The sequence below is a fragment of the Sorex araneus genome, chromosome 2 (genome assembly GCF_027595985.1).
Source record: "Sorex araneus isolate mSorAra2 chromosome 2, mSorAra2.pri, whole genome shotgun sequence".
Lineage (NCBI taxonomy): Eukaryota > Metazoa > Chordata > Mammalia > Eulipotyphla > Soricidae > Sorex > Sorex araneus.
Window position 1 is genome coordinate 160,053,968 of NC_073303.1, and position 21,071 is coordinate 160,075,038.

Below are 21,071 nucleotides of genomic sequence, written 5' to 3' on the forward strand. Positions count from 1 at the left end.
GTCCTACAAGCTCATGCCACATGTGGAAATTAAGGAGACACCTAATAGCTAAAGATAGTTCAATAAAACATGAGGAGGCAGCACTATTCACAATAGCCCAAACTGGAAACCACCCACATGCCCAAGAACAGACGACTGGATAAAGAAACTATGGTACATCTACACAACAAAACACTATGCAGCTGTTAAGGAAAACGAAGTCATAGAATTTGTTTATACATGGGTGGACATGGAGAGTATCAGGCTGAGTGAAACGAGTCAGAGGGAGAGAAGACAAATGTAGAATGGTTGCACTCATTTACAGGATATAAAAAACAAAAATGAAGTATGGAAATAGTACCCAAAGACAGTAAAAACAGGGGCCAGGAGGACCAGTCCATGCTAGGAAGCTTCCCACAAAGTGGGAGGGCAATTAGGACAGAGAAGGGATCCCTAGGACAATGACAATGACAGTTGAAAATGGTCACTCTGGACAAGAACTGAGTGCTGAAAGGAGATAAAGTGTTAGGCATGATACCCTTTCAGTAACAGCATTGCAAACCACAGTGTCTAGAAGGGAGAGAGGGAGGGAGGGAAACAGAGAGGGAGGGAGGGGGGGGAGAGAGAGAGAGACAGAGACAGAGACACAGAGAAAGACAGAGAGAGAGATAGAGAGAGAGAGAGGAGTGTCTGCCATAGAAGCAGGCTGCAGGGGCAGGGTGAGAGGGGGGGTCACAAGAAACTACAGACACCAGTGGAGAGATGGGGGTTCGAACACTGGAAGACTGAAACTCAATCATGAACAACTTTGTAACTGTGTATCTTATGGTAATTCAATGAATAAATTTTAAAAAACATGAAGAAGAAAATCTAAAGCTATTGGAGGCAATGCAGACCCCCAAAGAACTAGCAGTCATGTACTGCAGAAGTCATCAAAAATGGAGATAATGAGATAAGGGAAATAGATCAACAGATGCCATATATAGGAAAACAGAAATTATGAGATTTATACCCCCTCCAGAGAATCTTTCTACCAAGTCTGAAGACTCTAAAGACAGAGAAAATGGGCACTGTAACATGGCTTCTGAAGAGAAACTATTGGTCCAATACAAAAAATTACATGGTTTCCCACACCCAAAGAGGTTCTTTAACAATATTACTGAAAACTATCTTCCCTGGGAAAGGGCCAAACAGGACAGGCTGTGCTTTGTGCTAACAGACCTAGTAGAATCTTGGGCCTTCTCTCTTGGCACCACCTGTTGGCACCCAGGAACTAACCCAGGAGGACTGGCAGCTGGATGGCACCCAAATGCCTCCACGCTGAGGTATTTACTGGTCCTGGGGCTGGAGCACTAGTACAGTGGGTAGGGCAGTCGCCTTGCACACGGCCAAACTGGGATCGACCTGGGCATCCCACAAGCCCTGCCAGGAGTAATTCCTAAGTGCAGAGCAAGGAGGAGGGGGAGGGAGGAGGAGGGGAAGAGGAAGAGGGAGGGGGAGAAGAAACCAAGAGTTAAAGAAGTTACTCTCTCACTAGCCCCGAAGTAGCAAAAAGCATTCTGGCCAGACGTAGTTCGTAAACCCAGGAACTGAGATCAGATGAACTGGCACAGGCCAGATAAGGCTGGACTGCCCCTGCCCCAGAGAAGTTCCAGGGAGAACAGAGTGATAAGAGTATGACGGTAGACTAACAAAAATGTCAAGGATTCCCCCCTTGGCAACGCCATAGCAACAGACTCTTCTCCACACAGAAAGCCCCACATGGGGGCAGTTTGGGAGAAAGCCTATAAAACCTACTCTTCAAAGGCTAGCAGGGCGCAGCCCCTGAGGGGGGCCCACAGCGCCATCAGAGATGTGGACTCAGCCCTCTGCCCTCTGGAGAAGCCTGCATTCTCCTGAAGATGCTACTCTTTATCTCTCTCCTTCCTCATAATCGCTAAAGAAAACTCTTTCACTATTTGCCTTCTCCTGAAATTCTTCTGTGTGTTTGTTTTTCAGAAATTCTTTGTGTGTTTGTTTTTCGGCCACACCCAGGTGCTCAGGTCTACTGGCTCTACACTCCGCTATCACACCCAGCTGTACCATCTCTCTAGCCCCCTAAAAGCATTTATTCTAAGATCATGCAAAAGGATTTGCACGCTGACCACTACTAACACAGCACAGGAAGCCCTAGCTACATCAATCGGGTAGGAAAAAGAAACCAAAGACATTCGAATGGAAAAAATATTAAATCATCACTATTTGAAAATAACATTATAATATACATAGAACCTAAAGACCACTCCCAAGAAACTTCAGAAACAATAAACCGAAACAGTAAGGTAACAGGCTATAGCACTGTAGCACTGTCCTCCTGTTGTTCATCGATTTGCTCGAGTGGGCACCAGCAATGTCTCCATTGTGAGACATGTTGTTACTGTTTTTGTCATATCAAATAAGTCACGGGGAGCTTTCCAGGCTCTGCCATGCGGGCGGGATACTCTCGGTAGCTTGCTGGGCTCTCCAAGAGGGACGGAGGAATCAAACCCGGGTCGGCTGCATGCAAGGCAAATGCCCTACCCACTGTGCTATCGCTCCATCAGGCTATAAAAATGCATAAAATTTAGTTGTATATCTTTATGCAAACAATCGATTTGTTTGAGCGGGCACCAGTAACATCTCTCATTGAGAGACTTATTGTTACTGTTTTTGGCATATCCAATACGCACGGGTAGCTTGCCAGGCTCTGCCCCGAGGGCTTGATACTCTCGGTAGCTTGCCGGGCTCTCTGAGAGGGGCGGAGGAATCGAACTCAGGTCGGCCGAGTGAAAGGCGAATGCCCAACCACTGTGCTATTGCTCCAGCCCATGCAAACAATAAACTAATAAAATAAAAAATAAAAAATCCTATATAGCAATTGGACTGGAGCAATAACACAGCGGGTAGGGTGTTTGCCTTGCACACGGCTGACCCGGGTTTGATTCCTCCGTCCCTCTCATCCTTCTTGGAGAGCCCGGCAAGCTACCTGTGGCATAATGGATATGCCAAGTCTCACAACGGAGACGTTACTGGTGCCTACACTGCCCGCTCAAGCAAATCGATGAACAACAGGACAACAGTGCAGTGCTATATAACAATTTATCCAAAAACATCAAGTACCCACCTAGGAATCAACTTAACATAGAAGGTGAAGGACTTGTACACTGAAAACAAGTTACTATTAAAAGAAATAGGAAAGGACACAGTAATGAAAAATCCTCCATATTCAAGGCTTGGAAGAATTAACATTGATAATAACCCATCCTACCCACAGCTTTATCCAAATGCAGTGCAATCCCTAGGAGTGACACTGTTGTGTGTGTCCTAGAAGGACACACCTGGAGGCTCTTGGCACTTTGAGGTGGTGATGGTACAATAATGTTGTACATCGAAAACATTAACCATGTTATGTCATAAAACTAAATTTAAAAAATTAAGAGGCTGGAGAGAGTACATCAGGTAGGGCGCTTGCCTCGCACACAGTCAACCCAGGGTTTGATCTCAGCATTCCAGATGGTTTGCTAAGCACCATCTGGAACAATTCCTAAGCACAGAGTCAAGAGTAACCCCTGAGCATCACTGGGGTGTGGCTCAAAAATCAAAAGACAAAAATTAAATTAAAAAATTAAAATGTTGTCTTTCATTCTGAGACAAACTTCTTACTTAACGGCAAACCACATATAGTGCATACTAGCATAGATTGTTCTGACACTGCTATCAAAATGCTTATGAAACTGGGGGCCAGAGCCATAGCACAACAGCAGGAAGGGTGCTTGCCTTGCATGAGTTCTATCCCCAGAAACCCCATGTGGTCCCCTGATCCCTACTAGGAGTGATTCCTGAGCTCTGAGCCAGAGCACTGCAGAGCCAGAAGTACGCTCTGGCAAGCAAGGTGTGGCCCAGAAACAAAAAAGAAAAAAAAAATGAAATGAGCTATATTATCTCCTGAAGTCATATACAAATTATAACTAAAGTCACATAACAAATGCTTTGGGAAAAGATAGCTAACATCCAAATATCCTATTTTACTACCCATTACTCAACATACATAAAATTTAATAATGAAATCAATAAATCAGGTATCACTCCAAAATCTTACCTTTCAATTGCCAAAATTTCTATTCCTGAAGCACTGCTATTTCCATACTTGAAGGTAATTAGTTCAGGATGTTTTTTTTTGGATGTAATTTTAACTACAGAATTTAGTGCTTGTCGAGATTGTATATAAGCCAGTCCTTTCCGTGAAAGAATTTCCCTTAAACAGTACATATGTGTTGCAGTAATCAACAGATGACTAGAGTGCAAAAAGAAATTTAAAAGAATAAAGACATTTAATTCAAAACAGTTGTTACTTCTACATCTCAATTATAAAGTGTTTGACTACAGATAAATTACTTTTGATTTAGAACATAGCCATAGGTTCACTATAAATAAGTAAGCTACCAAAATTGTTTTTAATTTTCTATTAGTCATGAAAACTCATACATTTTTAATCTATTCTACATAGCCTATAAAATATATTATCAGACTCTTAACAGTATTTTTTTGTATTCATAAGCTGTTCTCATTCATCACAACACAAATGTTATGTTGAATATACTTAATATACAATATTAATATATACAATATACAACACTTACAGTATACAATACTTAATATACAATATCATTAATCATTTTGGGGCTATCTTACATATTTATTAATATTCCTGAAGGCAAAAATGGCATAGATCAACTAATAACCCTCCTGTGTAACAGCTTATTCTTAATATAATGAAGACACTCATATACTTTTCATGTAATACAACAAAACAAATATCAAGACAAATTTAGAATATGGGTTGTTCTGCAGAATGTTTAGTACCAAGAGATTAATGCATCATAAGAAAATGAGTAAACAATGATGATGGTAGTACAGGTGCACACTGGTGAAATATAAGATGCAGCCACTATTGCAATGTATTGTTATTCAATGTATTCATCACTGATTCCTGCACCCAAAAAGTAGTATCTTTTAATACACTTCAAGGTACTGTTAAAAAACTGAATATGAGTATGGTGTATATGCTGAATGACATATGACTGTTAAGGTTTAAAAAATATGATGATATAATTGGGGTTGTTTTTGGGAGATTTATACAGCCAGCCCAGTTAGGGTGAAGGATCATACCTGTTTCTTCTGAATGGTGTGATAAAAAGAAGGCATATGTATATACATGTATATAAATATATATGTAACTAGAGAGAGAAGGTAGTGTAGAAGTTAAAAGCTAGTAAATCTAAGACTTAGAAAGGTGCTCAATGTACTGTCACTTTAACATTTTTATCAAATTTTTCAAAATAAAGTATCACATATTTTACATATCAAGAGATATAATACAAATTAATAAAAAGAAATTATCATATTGTACTTAAAGTTTCTTCTGTAGTTTAGTTTTATGCTACTTAAAATTATTTTTAAGATTTAAAATAATTTTTATTATAAAATTTCAATTTAATTTCTGAAGAAGACATTGAAAAAGTACCTAGGAAACATGTGTCCACTTTCTTTCACCTCCTTACAAGGAAAATGATGCTTGATGTCTGGTTTGTTTATCCAAGTCTGAATATTTACAACCTCTTTTCTGTCATCATCAGACATTGAAGAACTGTCGATTTCATCTATAAGGAATTTAAAGTGTTAGGAGGCCTGGAAAATAATATAGGAAAGGCACTTTCCGTGCATACTGTTGGCCCCAGTTAGAGGTCTGGCCCGTAATCTATTAAGAAACTCAGTTAGGGGTCATAGAGACAGAACAGTGTGGGTAAGGTGCTTGCCTTGCATGGAGCCAATTAGGTTCAATCCTCAGGGACTATCCTGAGCATAGAGTTAGAAGTCCTGAGCTTAGCCAGCTGTGGCCCCAAAACGAAACAAAACAAAAAAGGTAAAAATATTAAGAATGCACTTTGTTTGGGGGCCATACCCAGCAGTGTTCAGGGGTTATTTCTGGCTCTCACTCAGGGATCACTCCAGGCAGGAGTACAAAAAAAACACCTTACTCACTGTATATTTTCTTTCTCTCTCTTTCTCGTTCTCTCTCTCTCTCTCTCTCTCTCTCTCTCTCTTTGTTATGCACTTTTAAAGATTAAAGTAAGAAATTTCAACTTTTTAAAATTTGGTAACAAAACTATGACCTATGACTAGACTTATGACTACTTTGTAGAGATGCCTGAATGATTTAATAACAAGTACCCTGTCTTATTAGAACTGTGTGCGTGGAAAGCTGCCACTAACAGAATTTCCATAAAAAAATTTTTTTAAAAGAGTACCTATTTCAAAGCTAAGATGGCAGATGGCAGAATTCTTTTCTTCTTGCTGGTTTCTAGTTTTGGGCTTTTTTTTTCCCCTCAAGTTTTGGGACACTCCCAGCAGTGCTCCGGTCTCACTCCTGGCTCTATGCTCAGGGATCACAATCTACTTGTGGCAGTGTTCCAGGGACCATCCAGGGTGCCGGGAATGCTGCTTGCAAGGCAAGCATCCTAATTCCTTGTACTATTTCTCCAGCCCCTGGTTTCTAGTTCTAAAGAAAAATAAGCAAATTAAGAAAAAAAAAAGATCCAAGGAAGTGACACAAACGGCCTAAGAATTTGCTTTGGCATAAGAAGCCCCGGGTTTGATCTCCAGCACTCCCAGATGTGGCCCCAAACAAAACCAAACAGCCATCTTACCCACTTTTTAAAAGAAAAAATATAAACTTTGAAACAATAAAAAATAATAAAATGAATCTCATTTATCTGTATATATACTTCCTATACCTATATATTCACTTTAATTAGTGAAGTCCTCACATATCTCTTCCCAATCATACTCCCCTTCCTTTTTCACCAAGAAACAGTGACTATAAAACTTTGGTGTAATCAGTTCTACAAAGATATTTATTTTAATCACATATGCGTATCAAAAAATAACAAATAGTAGTGATTTTTGCTTTTTAACTCAATTATATTCAATCTATCAAATAATATATTGATAGGAAGACTATCAAATTATATTAGTAATGTAACTGCTATCCTACTCCAAACAAATCAAAATTTATTCATTTCATGATACACATCACACTAGCTTTACTTTTATTACTAAGCAATTTCCATAAAATTTGTATATATATATAAATGTTATATATATAAATATATCATGTTATTTGTACCTGATCCTTTTGTTAAAGAGAGAACTGAAACATTCAGAGAGAAAGACTGTTGGATAACAGAAAAATAGAAAAAGTGGGGAAGAAACTGAAATTGCATGTAGAAAACTTCATTTAAGAATGTCAAATGTTGGGGCTGGAGCGATAGCACAGCAGGTAGGGCGTTTGCCTTGCACGCGGCCGACCTGGGTTTGATCCCCGGCATCCCATATGGTCCCCCAAGCACCGTCAGGAGTAATTCCTGAGTGCAAAGCCAGGAGTAACCCCTGAGCATCGCTGGGTGTGACCCAAAAAGCAAAAAAAAAAAAAAAAGTCAAATGTTGGGGCTGGAGCAACAGCACAGCGGGTAGGGCATTTGCCTTGCATACGGCCGACCTGGGTTCAATTCCCAGCATCCTATATGGTCCCCTGAGCACCGCCAGGCCTCATTCCTGAGTGCAGAGCCAGGAGTAACCCCCCCCAAAAAAAATGTCAAATGCTGTCCAGCAACTGACTTCGAAGAATTTATGCACTGGGGGGCCAAAGAGATAGTTCCAGGGGTTAGGCTGCTGGCCTGGCACGCAGCTGGCCCCAGTCAGATCCCTCGCACCACGTGGTCCCCTGAGCATAGAGCAGCCCACAGCACTGAGTCGGGTTCTCACACTGAACTGCCAGATGATGAGCAGAGAATCTCCAGGAGGGGCACTGAGCTTCCTGAGCACTGTTTTGGGAGTGTAAGAACTAATTACCTTTGGATGTACTTACAAAAATCATATAGTGCTATTTAAAAGAGAAAAAAAATCTCCCAAACTAGAAAACTGCCAGTGGTCCTGGGGAAAGACCAGTGAAATAAATTATGGTGTAATTTTATGTAACAGAGAATTCATATGGTACACGGGCTGAGCTGGATGTCACGGAAGAGCATATAGTGCTAAGTAGAAAAGATGGGATTTAGGTGCATTTTGTCCCTCATATTCAAGAGCATCATTTTATGATTTTTAATTTAATGCACATATGAATATTAAGGTTAACTGATAAAGATATATATAGTGATTTTATAATTAAACTAATAAATCATTATTTTATCACAAGAAAAACCACACAGACGATGAATTTCCCTGGTACAACATCCCCATCTTGTGGCTCTTTGAAATACTGCCTCCAGTTTCAAAAGGTTCTTTTCAGATGTCGCAATTTGAGAATTTCTGCAACTTAGTCCAACTCGGCTAGGTGAGTACATCAAAAGGGCTGGCATACAATCCCATGGATTTAAATGTTAGTTTAAATTATCATAGTTTAAAAATTCTCAGATCAGATAGAAAGAAGAAAAGCGCTTACCACAAAGGCAGGCTGGGGGAGGGGGGTGGTGGTGGGAAATGTACAGTGGTGGAGGGATGGGTGTTGGAACACTGTATGACTAAAATCTAATCATAAACAGCTTTGTAAGGGTCTATCTCACAGTGATTCAATTACAAAAATACTAAAAAAAAATTCTCAGATCAACACCACCCCAAACTTCTCAACTAAAGACTGCCTATTCAGTAATCAACTGCCTACTCAATACTTCAGCTTGGATTTCTAGTTGGCCTCATTCATGATGTCTAAAACCACTGTTTTTTTCATAGGAGTACTGCTATTTATTCAGCCATTGATTAAGCTGATTGAACTGGGCGTGAACTCCATACTACATTTAAAAAAATTTTTTTAATTGGATATTCATGAGAGATAAGACCATTACAAAGGTGTTCATAATTGGGTTTCAGTCATGCAATGATCCAGCACCCATCCCTCCACCAGTGTACATTTCCCACCATCAATGTCCCCCATTTCCCTCCCACCATCCCTCAACCCCCCACCCCCCCACCCTCAGCCTCCCTCTATGGGAAGAACTTTCCTTCTTGCTCTCTCTTCTTTCTTTTGTGTATTATGTAAAACCACTTTTACATAGAAAAAAATGTGTCAGAGAGCCAGTACAGGATGGTTAAGCACTTGCTCTGCATGTAGCCAAACTGTAACATCACCAGCACTGCATGTGGTACCTGGGGCACTGGCAGGAGATACTCCTGAGCACTGCAGCGCATGGTCCCCAAAACAAAGAAAATAAGCAAAAAAAAAAAAAAAAAAAAAATCTGAAGAATCTCCAATCTCCTCTACAGAATTTCATCTGTGTGTGTGTGTGTGTGTGTGTGTGCGCAAGCGCGCACACGAGCGCGCGCATGAGCATGTGTTTAAGCAATTGTCCTGGTAGTGTATGAATGATCTCTGAAACCTAAGAAGGTGACCAAGGAAAGCAGTCTACAGGTAAGTGTATCATTACTATACCTGTGTCATATTCTTCTTCATCCCCAATGCTGAAAACAGGCTTTACACCACGGTAAGGCTTGCCAACTCTGTCACTGCTGCTCACATGCCTATATTCAAAGAATTTTAAGGAGAAAAATGATCATTTCAGAAGTTATTGAAGTTTATCAAGTATCATGAATATTCAAACAAAATATAAATAATTTCCCAGGCACAACCCAGTTTTAAGACAGCTATGTTAAAGAAATTGAAACAAGATAAAGAAATTATGTTAGCAACAGTGGCATAAGAACTAGACAGAGACTGAATGCCTTCAAGTAAGTAAAAATTGAATATTAAAGTTTTAATATTCATATTAAAACCAATGTTTATTTCTGTATGGATTTAGGGAAGCTACTTAATCACTCTGTGCGTCTTAACTGTAAAAAGGGTGACAATAACATTATCCCCCAAGATTACTAGATAAAACTTAGTATTTTAGAAAATTCTGAAAACAATTAACTACATCAACTCCTACATACACATCTGTTAGACAATACAGATAAGGAACCAAATATTCAAAGTGCTGTGTGAGTAGGTATCTAGTTTTCCTCATTTTGCATACTCTACCACTGAAACACATTCCCAGTCTCACTTCACTTTTTTTTACGATAAACTAATATTTTACTAGAAACTAATGTTTTTCTTTCAAATAAATATAAATAGACCATAAAGTAAGTATGTATTTATAAAGTAAACCTGTCTTTGTTTTTCAAGTAACCATGTTAAAAAAAAAAGGTAAGCTCAAACTTGACAAGTTCTAAAGAATAACCTCTTTTTAATAGAAAAATTTTGTGCCTCATTACTTTTTTCAAAGGTAATTGCAAAATCAAGAAGGAAAATTAAAATAGAAACAAAATACTTCATATTTCTGGGGGAAAGACATTACTGCTTATAGTTATTTATGATAAAGACAGACTGTTTTTTTTCTTTGTCACAGAAATAGCCCAATGTGGAAAAAAATTAAATCTACATGCCTTTATTTACTCACAGAATTAAAATTTTCCACCAGAAAAAAGACATCAGGTTTGTATTTTAGATAATATTATCATTAACCAAAATCTTAATTTGTCTCTTTTTTTTTTCTTTTTGGGTCACACCCAGCGATGCTCAGGGGCTACTCCTGGCTTCGAACTCAGGAATTCCTCCTAGTGATGCTCAAGGGACCATATGGGATTCTGGGAATCAAACCCAGGTCGGCCGAATGCAAGGCAAACACCCTACTCCCTCCACACTACTACACACTGTACTATCGCTCCAGTCCCAATCTTACTCTGTCTTAACTTTGTTGAAATAGGCTTAAATCTTTACTTCTCCCAAATCAACACTTCTCAACAGAAACACCAATGAGAGCTGAGAGTATAACACTCTTTGAGAATCATAAGTTAAGTCACTCATAAATTAAAATCACAAAATTATTAAAGATATTTAACATAAAATTATGCTGTAAACCACCAAACTAATTTCATTAGTCAACAGAAAAAGGAAGTAATAATCTCTCAGATTCAGCTTTTTTACAAATGGCAGTAAGAAAAATAATATCGTTTTGCCTGAAAATACTTTAGTGCCATCTAGCTTATAAACTATTGGTTTTCTGATACTAAGGCATGGTTAGAGTACTGTAACACAAAAAGCAACAAAAATGTTTACAGTTTGAACTTGAAGGCAAGTGTGAATAAAGTAGCAACCCCTCCTCCAAAATAACCAAGTCATCTATTATTATCTAGATGTCTAATGGAATGCAGTTTATATTAACAAGATTTCTAAGTATTACTAAGAGAATTCTTAAATGACAGACTAAAATTAATAAAATCAAATGGCTAACCTCCTTTTTAAAAGTTTCTTAATACTTCTAAAATCAAAGTTAGTAACAGAAACATGTATGAAATAATTTATACTGTTTGGGATTTATTTTATTGAGCTCTGAAAGAAACCCAATTCAGGCTTTTATCTAAGTTTATATTCTCTCTTGAAGACATATTTACCTCTTTTTCTCCTCTGCTTTTTTCCATTCAAGAGAAGCCCATCTCTGTCTCTGTCTCTCTCCCTCCCTACCTCCTCTCTCCCTCCCTCTCTCTGTTTCTATCTCTCTCCCTCCCTACCTCCTCCCTCCCTCACTACCTCCCTCTCCCTCTCTCTCTGTGTCTCTGTCTCTCTCTGTCTTTTCCTTCTGGTTTCTGGGCATACCTGGATGTGCTCAGGACTTACTCCTAGCTCTGTGCTTAGGGATCACTGCAGGGTCAGGGACCATATGGGTGCTAGGTATCAAATCTGGGGTAAGACAGGTATAAAGCAAATGCCCGTTCTACTGTCTCACTTCTCTATTTCCTCACATTTCTAAGTAAATGTCTTCTAATAAAATTATTTTGCTTCACAAAAAGAAGAGGGAAGGAAAAAAAGAAGGAAGGAAAGGAGGGAGGGAGGGAGGGAGGGAGGGAGGGAGGGAGGGAGGGAGGGAGAAGGAGACAGAAGAAGGAAGGAAGGAAGGAAGGAAGGAAGGAAGGAAGGAAGGAAGGAAGGAAGGAAGGAAGGAAGGGAGGGAGGGAGGGAGGGAGGGAGGGAGGGAGGGAGGGAGGGAGGGAGGGAGGGAGGGAGGGAGGGACAGACAGACCCAATTCAGTTTAACATTTTACTAAATTGTTTTCAAAACAAATGTTTCTGGGACCTGGAAGAATGGAACAGGGGCTTTTGCAAGTGAACGGTCAGCTGGTCAGAAGCACCATGAGTGGTCCTGGCAACGCTGCTGTGAGACTGCCTGCTGCACCCGAGGCAGGTCTGTGAGCACACCACAGGAAGGGATCTACCCCTGGGGAGGGCTGTGACTGAAAGGTGTGTGAGGGGCCAGAACAACAGTACAACGGAAAGGACATTTGCCATTTGCCTTACACGTAGCTCACCTGGTTCTGAGTCTCGACACCCCATATGATACCCTGAGCCCACCAGGAATTAACTCCTAAGTGCCGAGCCAGCAGAGCCAGAGCTCAGCAACCCCTGAGCATTGCTGGGTGTGGCCCCCAAACAAGCAAAAAAGCAAAACAAAAGGAAGATGTGGGAGTGCCAGGGCAGGAAGTGCCACCTCTGGCAAACACATGTGTTCATACCACAGTGATCCCTGGCAAACGCCATAATTGTAATTTGTGTGCCTCAACCAGGGGTGTGTACCCTGGAGAGAGGTGGGCAAACACCAGAGTTAAGGGAAGGCTGTCAAGTGTGCAAGCACTGCAACCAGCAACACAATACTAGGGAGCACAGGTGAAAATGTGGGAGCACCACTGCCTAGAGTGGGAGCAAATCCCAACCACTGCAACAACCAAGATCAACAACACTGAAGAGAAGTGGGAGGAAGAGACAGAGTAAAAATAATAAATACAATTTGAAACAGAGGTACTCTGCAACGCTCCCTTCCATAGCTCAGCTGGCAGAGCGGAAGACAGTAGTGTACAAGATGTGCCCTGCAGAGACGGTAATTTTAAGTTTGTTTTTTTTTAATTAAGAATTTGGGAGAAAACTCCAGAGTTAAAATTAAATTAACTCAATGGTCAGAACAAATCAAAGATGATTCACAAACAGCTGATAATTTTAATAGAATCGGTTTCTTTGAAAATAGGCTTAGAGTAAGCACTAACAGAAGAACAACAATCCACACTGCAGAAACAAACATTTAAAAATAAAAACTTCTCAATAAGAGTAAATTATTGTTGTTTTTTAAAAGCTACTTCTTTTAGGCCTAGAGTATGTACTTCACAGAGATAGTGGTCAAAAAAATTTTTTTTTTTTTTTAAGAAAGAGCTAACTCTAGTCACGGAAAATAAGAAAAATCACCTGAGGAAAAACAGCTGTATAATTCTAAAATTTAACTTAGATTCAAATTCTGAATAGATTTGAAATACTCATAGATATTACTATAATTGATATCCTAAACTGAAAAACATTAAGTGTAAAGATTGCAATGTCATATATCAATGCATTAAATAAGTAATTATTTAATGATTACAAAGAGAGAACCCTAGAAAAATGGCTCATAGGAAACTCATCTCAATATGCTCACTCACCTGTTAGGCACATGTTATTAAAAGAAAAACCTAAAAATGTTAGTTATCAAAATTCCCAACCATGAGCTACCTTTTGATAGGTTTTAATAGTCTTCTCTACTGTTAGGAAAGGATACAGAAGAAAATGATATACTTAAATATACTGCCAAATCTGGGACTGTGTTTTTTATGTTTCACTATTCCTCTATCTCAATAAGAAATGTGGGTTTCATGATGATCAGGATTTTAAAGTATTTGGCTTTCATATAAGGAATAGGAGATATAAAGAAGCATTCAAGGAAAAATAAATTTAAATGATCGAGCAAAAAACCAAAACAAAAAGCAGATCAATCAGCATAACACACTCTTAAAAAGCAGAATGAGAAATGGTAGGCACTTGAAATAGTTGCTTGAAAATGTAGCCAAGACAGGAATGAGGCTTTGCAGACAGCATGAGGCATGCTACAGGAAAAGGATGGTCCAAGAAAGCTGCTCTACTCATTGGCTTACCGCTCTGTACATGTTCTGTCTGGCCAAGGGAGATTGAAAGACATTCTATAGCAAATTGAGGTAAAGGACAGAATAAAATGATTATACAAACACCAACAGCTTTAAGACACAATTAAAGCATAATCAATTTTTCAAGCCCAGGATATACATCATAAAATGTTAAAATCATCCTAAGTATAAAGAAAAATCAAGAAAAGCCCATTTCAAATATTAATAAAGCCAATAGTCTTTTCAACTTAGTGTTACCACTTATTTCAATATTTTAAAATGAATGCATTTTCAAGCAGTCACTAAATAATAATACCACTAAGCATCTACCCCAAGAACACAAAAACCTTAATGTATAAAGACATTCACACTCATGTTTCATTGCAGTGTTATTTAAAATAGTCAAGGTCCAGAAACAACCCAAGTGCCAGTTACACACTGGATAAAGAAACTGTGGCATATATATAGATAATGGAATACTACTCAGCTATAAGACAACAAAACCCTGTTTTTCATTTCACCTTATATAAAGGTGACTTAGACTGGAAAATGTCATGCTAGGTGAAGTGAGAGTTACAAGGAGAAATAACATGATCTGGCTCATGTGCAGAGTATAAAAAAATAAAGAACGGGAACAGTGTCCAACGGTCACTGGAAATCCTGAAATCCTGTCGACAGATCTCAGAACTGAGGACGCAAAGGGAGGTGGGGGTGGAGAAGAGACATGGAGGACAGGGGTGGGGAAGTATTGCCACTCTGGTGGTGGGCCTGGTACAGTAGCACCATAGGCATAAAATAATGTGAATACTACTGTAAAACAGGAAGGCTTGATTAAATTAAAAATTTTTACTGACTGCATTTAAAAATAAAAATGTAAATGTCCATGCTACAACAGGTAGCAATGATATAGTACCCTATGGCTATGGATGGACATAGCAAGAAGGCAACCATGACTAGTCCAAGAGAGAGGCCGGAAAGAATGCACTAATTCCCACTCAATTCAATTAATATTTACTGTAAAATGCTTTGCTTTAGTTTTGATTACTCATCTGTTATAAGAAACTCACCGGTCCACAGGAGTTGATGTATTTTCAATAAAACTGATAACTTTTTCCCTGACATTAACAGACTTTGTCTTCAAAGCAACAGTCATTTTATTTACTAGTGATTTCATTCCTCTATCATTCGAGCCATTAGAAGATTCACCCTAAAAAATAAAAAATAAAAAATAAAAATTTACACATGAATTAACTGCTACTAGAACAATTAGCAGACATACTACTATTAAAATAGCACAGTCAGTAGGGTATTTGCCTTGCACACAGCTGACCAGGTTCGATTCTTCCATCCTTCTGGGTTCAATTCCTCATCCCTCTCAGAGAGCCCGGCAAGCTACTGAGAGTATACTGCCCGCAGGGCAGAGCCTGGCAAGCTACCCGTGGCGCATTCGATATGCCAAAAACAGTAACGAGTCTCACAATGGAGACATTACTGGTGCCCCCTCAAGCAAATCGATGAACAATGGGGTGACAGTGCTACAGTGCTACAGATACTATGGATAGAATTGTATTCTCTCTCATCCCAAAATACTTGTTAAAACTCCTAATTTTTAAACAAGTTAAAAGTCCCAGTATATCTTATTAAAGTGACTATATAGACTTTAGAGAAGTAATAAATTAAGTCATATGGGTGGGGGGTACTAGCCCAATGAGTGGTATCTTATCAGTAGAGAGGAGCCATCAAGGATATACATGTAAAGAAAGAAGGCTATTTATGAACATAACAAGAAGGTAGCCATATACAAGCCCACATACAGGGAAGAAATCAAATCTCCCAGCCCTTTGCTTTCAGACTTCTTTGAGTTTTCTCCTGGCCCACATTCCAAGAACCAGCTCACTTGAGAGCTCCAGCTGGTCACAGAATTCAGAACCATCATCTTTCATATTTAAGCTGGAACAGAAAACTGTCTTCAGGTGATAAAACCCTTCTAATAATATTCTTCACTTTATGTATTTGTAAATACTTTAACTACATTTCTTTTATTGTGGGAGTCTAGTAATCATCTTCTCTAAGCATTTATTCAAACTTGGCAATGCATTTGGTGTTCTGTCAGTTTGGGGTCATTTTTTGGGGGGAAGGGGACACAGCCAGCTATGTGCAGGGGTTACTGCTGGATCTGTGCTCAGAACTTACTCCTGGTGGTTTACCAGGGACCATACAGAATGCCGGAGATCAAACCAGGGTTGGTCCTTTTAAGGCGAACACCTTACCCGCCATGCTATCACCCCGGCCCAAATCTGGCAACATATTCTACACACATACTTACATCAACAGAATTGATACTGCTCCTAGAGCCTGAGGTACTAGCAATCCAATGGCCATAACCATTTTCAGGTCCATCCACATTAATGTCTGCCAGATGCTGCTGCAATGCTGGAGATAAACAAAAAGGAGGCAAAAACTGACACACTGGGCAAGTCCCTTTTGGAGGACTCATTACCAAAGAGAAATAAACACATTATCGAGAAGTGGAAAAAGTTCCAAGGATATAAAAATATGAATTTTCTTTCTACACCTTCTCAAAAGAGTAAAAGACTCTGTCACTGTCACGTAATCCCGTTGTTCATTGATTTATTCGAGCAGGCACCAGTAATGTCTCTATTACACTCAGCCCTGAGATTTTAGCAGCCTCTCTTCTTACTCACCTTTCCCAATGATTGGAGGCTCTTTCAGGGTCATGGGAATGAGACCTATCGTTACTGTCTTTGGAATATTGAATATTGAATATTGAAAAGACTCTAGATTACAGAAAATCTTCCTCTTCTAAAGCTCTCTCTGAATAAAATTTCTTAAATGAACCTAAGAAAACAATCCATTATATATATATATATATATATATATATACACACACATATACATATATATATATGGTTCATGTTTTCCTCTTTGGCAATAATCTTTCAAGAATTAACAGATAATCTCAACAACATTTTTATGACATAAAGGATTACTAAAAACCTACAGTGGCCTTTTTTTTCTACCACAGGGAGATACCAATTAATCTTTCTATAATAAAGAAGGAATAAAACCCAGGTCGGCTGCATGCAAGGCAAACGCCCTACCACTGTGCTATCGATTCCTCCGTCCCTCTCAGAGCCCGGCAAGCTATCGAGATTATCTTGCCCACATGGCAGAGCCTGGCAAGCTACCCATGGTGAATTTGATATGCCAAAAACAGTAACAAGTCTCACAACAGAGACGTTACTGGTGTCCACTCGAGCAAATCAATGAGCAACAAGATGACAGTGACAGTGATACAGTGATAATAAAGAAGTATTGGGCATTAGTTGCCATGAAGGGACATTATTTTTAGAAAATAAATTATTTGTTAAAAAAAAGTTTCTAAATTCAAGACAATACAAAGAACGGTCTTCAGAAACTTGAAAACAAATTTAATAATGAGGTTTTGTATTATATTGTCAGAATTCCTCAAAAACAACACTGACAAGGAAGCTGGCCTCACGTGCTGGGGGAAAAGGCAGCTCAGACAGAGAAGTGGCCACCAAGTAAAGAATGCTTGGAAGGCCCGCTATGGAGGGGAGATGTGTGCTTGACTATAGACCGAGCATGATGGCCACTTAATACTTATATTGCAAACCACAACACCCAAAAGGAGCGAGAGAGTAAAAGGGAATATACCTGCCACAATGGGGGAAGGGAGGCATACTGGGAACATTGGTGGTGGAGAATAGGTACTGATGGAGGGATGGGTACTCGATTATTGTATGATTAAAATGAAGCATGAAAGTTTGTAAATTATTAAATTTAATTAAATAATAAATTTTTAAAAATTAAATTCACCTTTTATTTTGTCTACTATAATCAAAATCTCAACTAATATATTAGATATTGAAATAATATGGGTGTTATAGTATTATATTTGTGGTTGTAAGAGAATGAAAATATAATACAAATATGTAATTATGGTCTTCTTTAGCAATAATTGCAAAATTGATAAGATGGGGAAAAATAGCAACACTGACAAGACATATACCACTATCTTATATATAACTGAACAACACAGACTTGAATTGTGGAGGTGTACTTATACATAGCTTTTTTTCAATAAATACATCCAGTCTTTCATATCAAGGTTCCTATTCATAATTTCAATTCATCTCGGATATCCACAGGGATTTAGAAACCTAGTTCTTGGATGGAATTAAGTTTTGGGGTCATATATATACATACATATATATATTACAGCTGAGGTAACATAGTTACAACAGCATTAAGCCTTCATGCTCATGGTGACAAAACTACTGCCCCTCCACCACCACCAGAGGACCCAAAAGCTGCTCCCACTTCCCAATGTCACCTTCTAGTTTGCCTTTCTCTCCTCCACCCTTGCTTGCATCCTCAGTTCTGTATTCAGAGTCCAAGGAATTGTATTATATATCAGTCACTTCTTTTATTTCTTTATGGACCATACATACATCAGGTGACTTGGTATATGTTCTTCTAACTCATTTCACATTACATGATCCAAGACTGGGGGAAAATTTTGCTAAACTCGGGGGCCAGGTTCCTGCCTTGCACACAGCTGACTAGCTCTCATCCCCAAAACTCTGCCAGGAGTGATCCCTGAGCATAAATAAAGCCAGGAGGAAGGTCTGAACACAGCTGGATGTGCCCTCACTCCCTCCAAAACAGAAGCTATTTATCTCCAAGTTGTAAAAGTATACACTTAAGTTGGTAAAATGATAAGGCTCTTCTGCAGCTGGAGAGATAGTAGAGCGGGGAGGGCGTTTGCTTTGCATGTGGCCAACCTGGGTTCAATCCCCGGCATCCCATATGGTTCCCAGCACCACAGGAGTAATTCCTGAGTGCTGAGCACTGCTTGAAAGAAAGATAAGCTCTTCTAAACTCTTATAACCCTGACCTAATACTTTATAAAAATTCTCAAATACTTGTCTGCAGAGTTTTTGCCAATTATTTTCAATACCTCAATTATTTACATCCATTCACACCTCAATTATATTACTACTTAGATTACCAGATACTTAGTCTGCACATTGATAAGCACCAGCGTTTTTTATTCCAAGGCAAAAAACATGTTTAAGAAACTAATCAAACCATATTTTTTTAAAAGCTGATATTTTCAAGCAGTTTAATTAAACTGAAAATAAACCAAAAAAGCAAATAGTATGAAGAATATTTGCTATTTTGGTTTGTTTTTTGGGCTCCAACTGGCAGTGTTTAGGACTTGCTCCTGACTCTGCTCAGGGGACCTGTTAAATGCAGAGGATTAAACTGGGGTCAGATACACGCAAGGCAAACACCTTAACCTCTGTAATATCTTTCTGACTTAAGTATTTGCTTTCTGTTAAAAACCATTCCTTCTATTCATATCCTTCCCACTCTGCGAAGACAGATCATATGGACTGTTTTTAATGGCTCTTTACCATAAAAACTCCCATTTTGCCAAGAATTGCAAATTAAACAATTAAACGCATCTAGTTAGGCATTTAGTGATAGACTAAATATGTTTGTCTATCACTAAATACCTACTCAATCTTACTGACTGCTATGCTGGCATGTTATCTATTTGTCCTGCTTGATGAAGCTTTTCTGAAAATACTGTATTACTGAAGAGACAGCTCCAAATACCCACTCCAAATCAGCTCTGGTGATAACATAATTTCCTCTGAAAAGTAGAGGGAAAGGACCAACATACAAAAAACTTACCCATAAATCCTCCACTGGCAATGCTCACATATTCTTTGTTTTTCTGTAATAAATATAAAACATATTACAAAGTACAATATAATTAAATTCTGTGATCTATAATTAACAGTTATTACTGAACTATAAGGTTATAATTCAAATAGATGGGTATTTTCTTTCTTAACATTTTTTTTCTTTGGGCTTTTTGGGTCACACCTGGCAATGCACAGGGGTTACTCCTGGCTCTGGACTCCTGGAAGTGCTTGGGGGTGGAACACAGGTCAGCTGTTTGCAAGGCAAATGCACTCCCTGCTGTACTATTGCTCTGCTCCTTTGTAAGTTCATGGCAATTACAAGACTGACTTTATCTGTATTATAGTTCTAACACTGAAATAAGGGGTCTAATTAGTTAAACTGAATATTAGGAATGAGCATAATTAGGATGGTTTTAGAAGCTTTCAAAATGCCTTGCATTGGGGCTGGAGTGACAAAGTACAGTGGGGAAGGCACTTGGCTTTGCATGTTCGATTTCTGCCACCCCATATGGTCCCCTAAGCCCTGCCAGGAGTGGTCCCTGAGCACAGAGTCAGGAGTAAACCCTGAACACATCTGGTGTGACCCAAAATCAAAAACAAAATGCCTTGTATCCTTTACACAAAGGAATCATAAAAGTAAATAATATGCCTAATTATTAAAAAAATTGATAGAATTTTTTAGTTGACTTAAAAGGAATGAATATAAGCAATGATAAACAAAAAGACATTACAGGGGCCAGGGGTCAATTGTTGGAAGCCTGCCACAGAGTGGGTGGGTGGGGTCAAAGGGCAGTTAGAATAGAGAAGGGACTATTCTGACAATAATAGTTGGGAAAGACCCTCTTGTACAGGAACTGAGTATTGAACATAGATAAAGGGATATACCTGATAACCTTTCAAGTTCTGTATTGGAAACCATAAAACCCTCCGCGTGCGCGCTTGTGTGCATATGTGTGTGTGTATGTGGAGAGAGAGAAAGAGATAGAGAAACTGCTAAGGAGGAAGAACAGGGAGGGGGAGGGAAGGAAACTGGGACCATTGGTGGGAAATGTACACAGGTGAAGGGAGAAGGGAAGGGTGCTGGAACATTATAAGACTGAAACCTAATCATGAACAACTTTGTAACTGTGTGTATCACTGATTCAATAAATCACTGTATCACTGCCCCAGCCCTGAGATTTTAACAGCCTCTCCTTACTCGTCTTTCCCAATGACTGGAGGCTCTTTCAGGGTCAGGGGAATGAGACCTGTTTTTGTTACTGTTTTTGGCACATCAAATTC

At 39.0% G+C, this 21,071-nt stretch overlaps 1 protein-coding gene across 1 annotated transcript in view; it reads right to left on the reverse strand.

The window, feature by feature from the left end:
- TBC1D23 (TBC1 domain family member 23) overlaps positions 1-21,071 on the reverse strand; it is a 74,767-nt gene that overhangs the window by 7,218 nt on the left and 46,478 nt on the right. The window contains exons 12-18 of the mRNA XM_055128796.1: positions 19,777-19,819; positions 16,355-16,461; positions 15,096-15,235; positions 14,041-14,085; positions 9,482-9,570; positions 5,522-5,657; positions 4,097-4,291 (exon numbers count right to left, since the gene is read on the reverse strand). Coding sequence (XP_054984771.1) covers positions 4,097-4,291; positions 5,522-5,657; positions 9,482-9,570; positions 14,041-14,085; positions 15,096-15,235; positions 16,355-16,461; positions 19,777-19,819 — 755 coding nt within the window. The remainder of the gene's footprint in view (positions 1-4,096; positions 4,292-5,521; positions 5,658-9,481; positions 9,571-14,040; positions 14,086-15,095; positions 15,236-16,354; positions 16,462-19,776; positions 19,820-21,071) is intronic.